Here is a 12,504-nt window from a genome sequence, read left to right as displayed (position 1 = left end):
TTAAGTAAGTGAAATCTGACAGGAATGTATTTAGGAAGTCATTAAGAAGAGACCAACCTCCAGTGAACAGCCTTTGGTTACACCAACATAATCAGGGCTGCTAAGTATATTATATGGAGTTCTTGAAATTTCAATATCTTTGAGGCAGCCAGAATATTTCTTCAAATTTACTTCCGGCCTGTTGAAAAGTTAAATGGAAAACAAAAGCAATATCATTAGGGCAATGGCGGTATAGTGTGTGTGCCTAGTGGATGAAAGCCATATGGAGCAAAGTGGCACGTCTCTCAGACTGTGCACACGTGCACACATGCACCCAGCAAACTATGCTTCCCAAATTGCTGCACAGGCAGGCATGTCTCTCAGACTGTGCACACGTGCACACATGTACCCAGCAAACTATGCTTCCCAAATTGCTGCACAGGCAGGCACGTCTCTCAGACTGTGCACACATGCACACAAGTACCCAGCAAACTATGCTTCCCAAATTGTTGCACAGGCAGGCATGTCTCTCAGACTGTGCACACGTGCACACACGCACCCAGCAAACTATGCTTCCCAAATTGCTGCACAGGCAGGCACGTCTCTCAGACTCTGCACACGTGCACACACGCACCCAGCAAACTATGCTTCCCAAATTGCTGCACAGGCAGGCACGTCTCTCAGACTGTGCACACGTGCACACACGCACCCAGCAAACTATGTTTCCCAAATTGCTGCACAGGCAGGCACGTCTCTCAGAGTGTGCACACGTGCACACACATGCACCCAGCAAACTATGCTTCCATTAGCTACTGATTGGATAAGTGGATATGAGCACCATCCTGCACAAGGAGTCTTTACATAGTTCTTCTTCCTCTCCTTTAAAAAAATAATCTCACCTATTGCATTTAAATACAAGGTACAGGAATTAACTGACTTCTTATGAAGTGCTTCATATGCATAATGAAATGTGTTTCTTTTTTTCCAACAAAGGGCAGAACTTGTATGGGACAGCATAATCAAACTACATACCGACAAAGTTAAATAAAATCTTGCTCAAAATTTAAAAAATATCTGGAAACACTGATTTTGAAAAGATAACATTTTCATTGAGACTTTTTTTTGGGGGGGTGGTTAGCTGAAGAATAAGATAATGTCATATTTCTCTTTAAAGATTTTAAGTCAAATAAAACCTGAGAAACATTCTTTTGGATTACATAGTCTAAAAAAAAGATACTTTAAGATTAAGTTTACAGATTGACCCTAAATTCCTTATTCTGTATTGCAGCAGTAACAAAATAAAGCAACCAGAGTCAAAAAACATACATTTAATTTTTCCAATAAGGTTGAAAATGGCTTCAGTACCCAAATGACACTTGAATCTTTACTTTTTGCTCACTATGTCTTAAAAAGGGATAAACATGCTAGCATGTAGTAAGTGCTCAATAAACATAAGCTAGCAGGATGTTAATGGTGACGACACCTCTTTCATCTATAGCAGCACTGTCCAGTAGAACTTTCTGTGATGATGGAAATATTCTTTTCTGCACTGTCCAAATCAGTAATTAGTAGCCATATGTGGCTGCTGGCACTTGAAAAGTAGCTTGTGCCAGTGAGAAACTGAATTTATTTATTTGTTTGTTTGTTTGGCGGCACCGTGCAGCATGCAGGACCTTAGTTCCCCGACCCGGGATCAAACCGGTGCTCCCTGCATTGGGAGTATGGAGTCTTAACCACTGGACCACCAGGGAAGTTCCATTAAAAATTTTTTTTTCTTTAATTTAAATTTAAATAGCCACTGTGGCTAGTGGTTACCATATTGAAATAATGCAGGTCAACAACAATAGAAAAAGTAATACTTTTTTTTGATGTTAATAAGCAACTCTAAAAGCTGTCCAATCAACACCAAGATATTATATTTATTTGGATAATGATTAATTCTCTCCTCACTGTCCCATGATGGCAGGATTCATTTTTTTGTCTTAATAAAAAACACATGACATGAGGACAAACATGTAGGAAAGCAAATCAGGCCCTGGGAGTGTGTATCAGGTGATTTATGTCATGCTGGGTATTTGTTCTATTTGTTTCTCTCTCTCTGGACTGTTTTATTTTCTTTGATCATTTCCACTTGTTCCCAAGGTCTTCCCCTTCTGTTCAGTCAGCTGGTTACTACAAAAAACATGCCAACTGGAGAGTGAGAATCTTGCTTATATTCTTCTTGTATAAAGTAAAGGAAATGGGTGGACTTCATTCTCAGTGTTCATTTGCTTCCATGTTCGCTTAGAGGATGACTGATTTATCACAAGTTTCTCAGAGGTCTTATCAATAAAATAAATCACTCCTACAAGTTATACACTTCATTGTTTCAGGGAAATACAAAGAATCATTTCAAAACAATGATTTAGCAAGCTCGACATTATGAAAATCACAGGGTATAAGTAATCACATATGATGATCAGATTCCTAATGAAAACCACAGGCCACTGTTTCCTCTGTTTGCCTCAGAGGCAAAATTACAAAGCTACACAATGTCATTCCAGAGTTTTATTAGCATATATTTTCACTGAAAGCCAGCCTCTGCTTTTCAGCCACCTCAGCAAACAGCACTTGATTGGTCTTATAACTGTATCGTGATTAAACAACTTGGATTGTTTTTTTCACACTTTCATTTCTATATAGTCTAGTTTCTCATATTAAAAGTCTAGCCTTTGCTTTAAAAATTTCTTGGATCAGCTCAGCTTCATTATGTCCTTTCGGGAAATTTGGCACCATTAGGTTTTGAAATACCAAAACACTCAGCTGTAGCTCTAGCTAGAGTTTGATGAGCCACTTACAGAGGCCTGCTGCTTACAACTTCCATGCTAAAACCTCCTGCCTACAAATAGGAACTGAAATGCTCCTGAGAAGCTAGGATGACTGTCCGCAAGCTTCCTCGTCATTAATGCAAACACTTGTTTTCCATGTAGTATTTCCAGAGAAATACTGACTCCATAGCTAAATTCTAAATAAACATGGCAAGAAAGAAGCAGCTTTGTCAAGAGGTGCAAGGGCCACGTTAACGCTTGCATATTTGCAGGCTTGCAAAAAAGCAACCAGGCAGTAGTACGCATTTGGGAGCACAGGTTGATTGTTCAGCAGACAGTACGGTACCTGGGAGACCAGAGTCTGAGGTTCAACCCAAGAGACCAGTTTGTTCCCCAGAACTAGATTTCACCCATAAACCTGGCCAGCTGCCCTTAGCATGTGCTGCTGCATGTGTGCACCTGGTGGCGCTGTGCGTGGGCGGTTGAACAAATAAGCAGAGCAACTTTGTCATCACAGCTGGTGAACAAGTCAAATTGCAGTGATGGTGGGTAAGCAGCAGCATTTTTATAAGCAAAGGGCAGCATGAGAACTATCTCAGAATGCATTACTTGTTCGTGAAATGTACTGTGAATAAAGCTGCATAGGTGTCACTCTGCTTCTGCATCACTGCTTTATCTAAGAAGCCACATTTACCCAACCCATGCACTTGAAGAAGGCATGCATAAATTTAAATTTTACCTTGCTTTCATACTAGGTCAAAGGGAAGAGAAAAAAAATGATTTACTTATAATTGCATTTTCATTTAGTAAAACAATAAACTTTAATCATAAATCTTTTTAAAAAAGGAAGCATTTCATAGAGATCTACAAAGGAAAGGAATATAAAACAGCAACAGAAAAGAAAACAGACATATACCCTTGACTACAGTGAAAATAGAGTCCAACGGTGACCATCTCCCACACTATTCTCTTGGAAAATTTTAATTTTGGAATTGAATTTAAAGCACTCATATTTATCATTCTTACAAATGGGAAAATGCACAAGTGTTGCTATGCTGTAGTGTTCATGAGTAGCTTGTAAGGAGAGCTTATTGCCTCTTTGAACTTAATTTGAACTCAATATACATAAAAATAATTCATGTTCATCACATCTTTTGCACTTTATCATATTAAGACCCTGTTTGTAGGCAAAATTACAGCTAACTATGAATGCATGGCTCCTTGACTAGTCACAAATATATGTCTAAAGGCTGTTTTGAAATAATGTGCCATGCCATAGAAATATTATAATTATGAAATGCTGTACTGTGAGAGTAAAAAAATCTTGGCAGTAAAGACTCATCAGGTATGTAGTCTGCAAACTAATACATAAACCCATCTCAATGAAGTTAACATAAACACTTCTGTAGATAATTCCTAAAAATCACTTTATGGTAATTAAAGCTACATTATCACAAGAATAAATGAAGCCACCTTTGGATAGCCTTATTTTGGGTACAATTAGTTCACTCCTAGAGAATTTAGTTAGTGATCTTGCAAAGTAAATCTTAGCCTGGAACAATGTGCTGGATCCCTAGTATTTAAATAGTACCTGAAACATAGTAGTGATAGATGCTCATCAAACACCTGTTGAATGGATAACTGGACTTTGGAGTAATAACTATGCCACTATTCAAATACATTTAATCTGCAATGATTTTTCTGACCAAACACTTTAAATCTAAATTCCTAATACAAATGCAATATCATGTAGACGAATGCAGAGCCAGTTTATCTGCACCATTAAAGCTTATCAACTTATACCCTTGATAGACTGGTAACTGGACAGGTGCCTGGTTTACGAGTTTAGATACAGAGAACAGCAAACCTCTGCCTGCATACTCACTATCATAAAATGAGACTGAATTTCCACTGCTCATTTGAGAAATATGAAAATAATTGACCACCGTACTTTTCAGTTATTCTGAGACCCTTCCTATCGTAATGTGTCTTTTTAGAGTAGAAACACCTAGACAGGACTTTTGCAACCATCAAAAGCTAACAAACTAAACAAAACAAAAATTAAAAACATGGTGGTCTCTATTTATAGTAAACTCTTACAGGTTAGCCAGATCAATTCATCCCATTCTAATTAGATTTAATTAACATTTATTGAGCACCAAATACTCTATAACTTGTATTTCTTATAAGTTGTTTTATAACAAGAAGCAAACTAATTAAATACCACATGAAATATTTTCTGACACTTTTTAGTTACTTTTATTAATTTTTTGAACTAGTTAAACTGCGAGCTAAATATATCTCCCTATCTGCTCTCTAAAAAACATACGTGAAATTTTAAAAAATGTTGACATGGGCACGAGAATAACTAACACCACTTTAGCATCAGGCATATGGAAAAGTTCCAACACTATTATCATGCTTGTGCTTAGCCATAAAATAGGTTATACTCACAGTGCCCTGGAACACTGACTAATTTTCAGAACACTAAGCAATGTCAGTGCACCATTATCTCCAGTGCAAGGAGAAAGGCAATTACATTCAACTCCAGTTTCCACCTTAAATAACTTTTATAATTCTTTTCATCCAGTGACTGTAAGGGAAACAGTAACTCCCATCCATCTCTTCAACAAAGATATCAAATTAATCTTTAGTTTTTAAATCCTGGTGTTATTGTAACATGCAACATGAATTTTTAGATTAGGCCTTTCTGCAACTAGAGGTTATGACATTCCTGTTGTAATTAAACTTCAGAACTCTAGTGAGCATAGTGGCCATTTAATTAAAACTTAATCCTTAGCTCTAAATATACACCAAATTACCTCAAATTTCTCAGTGTTGGCAGACCACCAAAATATATTTTGTCATCTGCTTTCAAGTCAAGACCGAAGTTGTTTCCAGGAGATGAAGTTGCTATGTTCTCCTCCTGGTTAGTATCTATATCTACAATTGATATGTTGGCTGCAAAGGAAAGAGGAAGTTTCACTTTTTATTTGCGCAATACCAACCACATCTATATCATCACTGTTCCTTCAGGATAAATTTACTTTAATTCTCAAATTAACATTGACTTTCTCAAGCACATATACTATATACAGCTATTTAATAATTGTAGAAACGACAATAACATCAATAAATACATTGTTAAACGATCCACAAAGAAAGCACGAAAATAACAGCCTGAACACCAGTGAAGGCAAACTAATCAAGATAAAAGAAAGAAGTGTAGATGGACAGCAGAGAACCAGTTGACATAGTTTTCCATAATATAGATAGGTAGTTAGAAAATAGAGTAAGATAATTAACTAATGCTAAGATAAATATCTAATTAGAAATTAGATTATTAATTAGAAATATACAGAATTTGTGGTTCCTTCTATAAATTTCAGTATGCACAGAAGTACTGGGGTTTAAGCTCAGCCACAGAGTGATGTTGATAAGATGGCTATGCATGGAAGTGGAGAGATGGGAAGGTTTGTTTTGCAAGATGATGGGATCCACATCCATTGTAAATTACATTTTATTTGGGGGATGCTGCGTGTTTTGAGAGAGGTACAGTCTTCATGCCTTATTGCTTTCTCTCAGGTCTCTAAAGGTTCTTCCAGTATGATGAGGATAAGAATTCAGAAATAGAAAGGAAAAAGGAAAAAAGAGAGGCTCTTCTCTGTTTAAACTGCTTTGTTCAGAGAGCAGATGGTAATACTTTATCTCATTGATTTTACCCTCTTCATTCTTAAGAGTCAAGCTAGGCTCCTTCTGAATTATGTGCTTTCTCACCATAATATTTGCCTAGGCCCAGCCTTTAACTGCTAAATATATTTTGGATCCTTGATGCATATTGAGGCATTGGTTCATTAACATGACAAATTTGGCCTCTAAATCTTTGCCTGATATAAGATCTGAATTAGCAAGCATATAAAAATGGCCACTTGAACCAATGGATTATAAGGGCATTTCTAAATGTTTTTTCTTTGGAACACTAGTTTCTTGGATGTTTCTGGGTCAAATAAATATGACAATCACTGGGTTAAGCAAAATTAAACATATGTCTTAATTTTATAGCTGCCCATATCTTTCAACATTCTAATGTGTAATGTGATGCTCCAAAAGAGGGACACAGAGCACGAAGTATTTCCCAAATTTGTTTGACCCTGGAACATTATTATTTTCTCTCAACTCATCATCTTTTAGAAGAGTGTTCTTTGAAAAATAAAAGAACTATCAAACCTGAAAATTCCATTGTAATCTGTAGTCCTTCCATTTCAAAAGAAGTATTTTCAATAAAACCAAACATAATTGCCTTATAAAAAATGTCCAAAATAAAATACCTAAACCTATTAACGCCTCCAATCCTCAAAGCAGAATTTTGTAAAAATAAACAAACAAAAAACACCTCAAAAATAAGTTCCCAATTCAAAAAATATTCAGCAAGTTAAGACTTAAAAAATAAATTACTTTCTAGCACATATTAATTTCATACACACATATCTTTTTGACCAGACTGGTGGCTGAAATAAAAAAGATTTATAAAACTGTTTTCCAAACTTTTTCATACATATTCTTTTCTTTCCAGATCAGCAAAGAAGTTTTCGTATAGGGCTGTTGACTGGAACATGAAAATAGCCTTTTTTTCTACAGACCTGGTATGTATTTTAATGGTGTCTGTGAAAATGAGATTCTCTCTCTATCACAGGCAAGCCAGAGACCGGAGGTAGCTTTCCTTCTTATCCCTGAGTGAATATATGCATTTTTAGAAATGATTCTAAGAAAAACTGATTAAAAAGCAGAAACACAATTGAACTGAAACTCAGTGGCCCAAGTGTTAGCTTTGATAGAGAGACAGAGGATGGCATATTTTTACTGATTTAAAGGAAAGACTCTACCCTATCCTTTATGAGTGATAGCAATGAAGTGGGTTCTGCTATGGAATGCTAACACTTGCTTTTATTTCTTGCCCTATTTCTTTCCCTTATAGAATAGTCATTAACATAAAATTTTAGAGTTGATGAGTTCAGACATCATTTATGGGTAAGCAGGGAAATAAGGGTTTTATTAAATACTAGACACAGAGTAGGGGCTTAACAAGTATTTTATAATCAATGCTATAAAGGAGTTGTTATAAAGGAATTGTTTTTACTTTGGTTATTCTTTTCTTCTCTCTCTTAGTCCACTGAAAATCTAAATGATCAATCTTGCATCCATATCAATGCACTTGTGGGGATAGGGAGCACTTCTATTAGTGACTGTGGTTCCACTAACTGTCTCTCAGGGAAGGTGGGGAACCCCTCCTGAAGGAGTGTATTTGAATTTCAAGGGACAGTGGCTTTTACAAACTAGCTGAGAATAAAGCAACTAATCTGGTATCTGAAAAGGAGCAATGGCCTTACTTGAATTCCTACCCCACTCTTCCATGGATTCTGATATTGCTAAAATCCACAGTGCCCTCCCTACAACCAAACCCAATGGGGTCCTTTGATCCTTATCTTAATCCATATCTATGCAATATGTGAGGTTAAAATTTCCATCCTTCTAGAATTTTCCTCTTTGACTTCCATAATGCCAACTTCTCCAAGCTTCTCTTGCCTTTCCAACCTCATTCTCAGTCTCCTTCCCCAGGACCTGTTTCTCTGAACACTTCTGAAATGCTGATGTTCCCTAATGTGCTTTCATTTGGCCACTTGTCAGGTTTCAGCTCTCTGGGTAGCTAAAGTTTATATTTACTTACCATATGTTGACAACTCAGAAATATATATGCCTGGACCTGATTTTTGCCTAAAAATCCACATTCAACAGGTGAGTCACTATATACATCCCCAGCTGATATTCCAAATTAAAATGGTTCTCTTTTTCCTCCCAGATCTGTATTATTTATTTTATTTGGTGGTGCTAAGACTCCAACCCAATCTCCTATATTAGAGTCATCCTTTCTCCTCACCATTCCACATCTTACCAATCAACAGCCCTACTAATTTCGTCTCCTAAATAACTCTAATATCTGTCCTTTAAAAAATTTTTTTAATCTATTTTTTCTAATCTTTAATTTTTATTTTATTTTTGGCCACGCTGCATGGCTTGAAAGATCTCAGTTCCCCGACCAGGGATCGAACACAGCCATGGCAGCAAAAGCCTGGAATCCTAACCACTAGGTCACCAGGGAACTCCCTCTGTCCTTTTTTTAAAAAACACTTTTATCGAAGTAAAATTGACATAGTATAATTTGCCCATATTTAAAATGTACAATTTGACAAGTTTTGAGATCTCTATACATCCATGAAATGATCACAGTCAAGAAATGAACATATCCAGGCTTCCCTGGTGGCGCTGTGTTTGAGAGTCCGCCTGCCGATGCAGGGGACACGGGTTCGTGCCCCGGTCCGGGAGGATCCCACATGCCGCGGAGGGGCTGGCCCCGTGAGCCATGGCCGCTGAGCCTGCGCGTCCGGAGCCTGTGCTCCGCAACGGGAGAGGCCACAACAGTGAGAGGCCCGCGTACCACAAAAAAAAAAAAAAAAAAAAGAAAAGAAATGAACATATCCAACACCCCAAAAGTTTCCTTTTGCCTTTTTGTCATCCTTCCTTCCAGCCCCTCCCTACAAAACCCAGTCAACAAATATCCTCTTTCGGCTTTCTGTGACCATATGTTAGTTTGTGTTTTCTATATAATTTCACATAAATGTACTTTTTTCTCTGCCTTCTTTTACTCAGAAAAATAATTTTGTTATTAATCCATTTTGTATGCAAATTAATAGTTCATTTTTTTAACCATTAAATACTATTCCATTGTGTGGATGTACAACAATTTGTATATCCATTCACCTGCTGATGGATGTTTATTTTTTGTTTTTTGAGTATCACAAATAAAGGTGCTATGAACCTTCTGGTACAAGTCTCTGTATGGATATATGCTTTCACATATCTTAGGTGAATACTTAGGAGTGGAATGGTTATTTCATATGACAGGTCTATATTAAACTTCTTAAGAAACTGCCAACCTGTTTTCCAATGTGGCTGTACCAATTTACATCCTCGTCAGCAGTGTATAAGAATTCCACTTGCTTGACATCCTTGCCAGCCCTGGGTATGTTCAGTCTTTTTAATTTTAGACATTCTAGTAACTGTATAGTGGTATCACATGTGGATTCATTTTGCATTTCCTTACTGTCAAATCCCACTGCAACTCTTATTTCAAGCCATTATTCATCTGTCTGAACTACTATTGTACCTAATTGGTCACCCTGTTTCCAGTTTAATCTGAAAATTTCCATTTCTTATTTCTCCTTTCTCTGATTATTTCCTTATAGCTCCCTTTGTGGGCTCTTCCTTTACTATACTGCTTCAATATTGCTGTTTGCTCAAGGGCTTTGGGTCACCTTATTCTAGATATGACTTGTTTTTCTCATCTCTATTAAGGTACAATGGTTTAAAACATGAGGATGCTTTGTAGCTATCCATCTCTGCCCCACAACTCTGCTAATCCTCAGATATGCATAACTAATTGCCTGTCAATTACACAGCTTCCCTAGGTTGCTAAGGATACTAAGAGTACCTTTAATACAGCACATCCAAAATAGAACTCAGCATCTTTTCTAAAAACCTATGCTGCATTTTTCCTGTATCCAATAGCTTGGTAAATGGCACTGACATACTCTTTGTTATTTTAAGAAAAAAAAAGGAATCGTTTTTGATCTCCTTTTTAAAAAAATCTTACTCTCTGCATTGAGTATATCATAAAGCTCCTCAATTTTAAGATGCTTAATATCTTTCAACTCCATTCTTTCCTATCCATTCTCATGGTTCCCTTTTCCTTGCTCCTCCCCTGGTTTTCCTGCAGACTGCAGGAGCATCTGAAATTGTCACCATCTACCCTCCAGGTTGCTGCTAAAGAAACTTTATTAAAACACAAATCTGATGGTGTCACATTCTTGATTAAAACTCTTAGTAGTTCCCTGTTGATTTCAGGAAGAGTTGAAACTCATTAGTTTAGCTCATAAGGCCCTTTATAAACTAACTCTGTATTCTCTCCAGCTTCATCTGATAATTTTCTGCCAACATTCATCCTGTTAGCCTAAAGCATTTCCCAAAGTGTGTTCAGCCAAATGCTAGTATGGCATGGAAGGATTCTGGTGATCAAAGAAGTTTGGGAAGTGTTGGATCAAACAGAGTTAAACATTCTTCTTAACTACTGTGCCAAGCCTCTAACACGCAAATGTAACTTACTCGGGAACAATGTATACCGACAACAGTATTCCAATTTATTTTACGAGTGCAAAACCAGTTTTTGTCCAAACTGAGGAGTTTCTCCAGCGTTTCCTGTTCCAAGGAAAAGCAGTTGGAAAAAGATGTATGATGATGTATTATGCTCACTGAGCCCTTGAGGCTTTCATACAATGTTCACCTCTCTGAATTGTCCAAAGGTGCTTTTCACCCAGAGTACTCCTCAGCCCCTGCTCATGCCTCGGGGCACTCCCTTGGGGGCTGACCTCTGGGTTTGACTTTGACGTTTCTCTCTTCTGAGATTCCTAGCCTGCTATGCAGATCTCTACATGGCAATTAGATTTCTACTCTCTAACCATTGACTGACTTGTCTATCTCCCCTGCAAGTTCCATAAAGACAAGGACTTATCATAGACTTCACTTAGTTCTTGCAGAGTATTTACTTGGTTCTTGGCAGATATTTGTTAAGTGCAGGTATGAAAGATGGTGCAAAGTTATACCTAAATTTTCATGAAATGTCACACTGGCATGTTCAAAATGAATTAAGTCTAATTATATAAACAGAAGAATCTAAGTTTCATTTGCAGATATTGGTAATGCCATAGTACATAGAATTAGCGGAATTATACTAAGCAGCCCACAAAGACCTAATAGACTTGGATTTCTGTCTTGGTTGTGAGATCTTATGTATATATGTCTGGGACTACATATAAGTTGGAGTCTACACTTTCCTTTCTGTAAACCAGAACAAAATACCTGCTTCATGAGCAAATGAAATAATGTTTGTGAAAGTGTTTTGAAAATGTCCTGGAATCATAAAAATGTTAGATTATTATTAATTATTAACTTGCACACATACAAATTTTTGGCACTTTCAAAAAATAAAGAACTGGTAGCTGTGCTTTATCACCCCTACAAATTCTACCTGTGGGCCACTCTAAAGGAAACATCTTGGCAAAATGGGAAGAAAAGGAAAGCACACAAGTTTTTCAAGTCTACTATAGGATATAATTTCACAAGTTGTAAGACAGTTTTATGCTTTCAAATTAAGCTCTCGGTTTCAAAAGAAAATGACAGAGAACCATTTGGCTCTTCAATCAGTCATGTCTAACCCAAACCACCTATAAGCTAAGCCAAAGAAATGACTGTATCAATTTTTCACAGAATTCGTGAGTACCTAAAATAACAGACAGGGTCTTCCTCATGATTAGGTACGTGGGAGCTTTGGATAGCATGATTAAGGCTCTGAGTGCATTATCACTATAGAAACTCACCTTGTTTTTGAATTCTTGACAAGGTGAATGATTTCCATTTCCCATCATTATGGTTTTGATTGCTGACAATGGAAGCCATTCCTGAACCCAGATCATAGCTGACTTTTATGTGCCCATCGATGAGCTCTACACTCATGAAATCTTTCTATTAAGAGAGTAAAAACACACCAGTGATTAGATACACAGAGAAATACATGGGTATTTCTTTTCTTTGTGGAGTTTATAATAGG

General features: G+C 37.0%; 1 protein-coding gene across 2 annotated transcripts in view; it reads right to left on the bottom strand.

Moving 5' to 3' along the window:
• Positions 1–12,504, bottom strand: part of LAMA2 (laminin subunit alpha 2) — a gene marked incomplete at its 5' end in the record, with an annotated part of 604,254 nt that overhangs the window by 41,212 nt on the left and 550,538 nt on the right. The window contains 4 exons of one of the 2 annotated variants that reach the window (XM_079716968.1): positions 58–178; positions 3,526–3,537; positions 5,609–5,747; positions 12,275–12,419. In XM_079716968.1, the coding sequence (XP_079573094.1) occupies positions 58–178; positions 3,526–3,537; positions 5,609–5,747; positions 12,275–12,419 (417 nt within the window). The remainder of the gene's footprint in view (positions 1–57; positions 179–3,525; positions 3,538–5,608; positions 5,748–12,274; positions 12,420–12,504) is intronic. The other variant, XM_079716967.1, reaches the window with a different exon arrangement.

Source organism: Hyperoodon ampullatus (assembly GCF_949752795.1).
Source record: "Hyperoodon ampullatus genome assembly, chromosome: 12".
Lineage (NCBI taxonomy): Eukaryota > Metazoa > Chordata > Mammalia > Artiodactyla > Ziphiidae > Hyperoodon > Hyperoodon ampullatus.
Note: the sequence above shows the minus strand (reverse complement) of the source record. Positions and strands in the feature narration are given on the sequence as shown.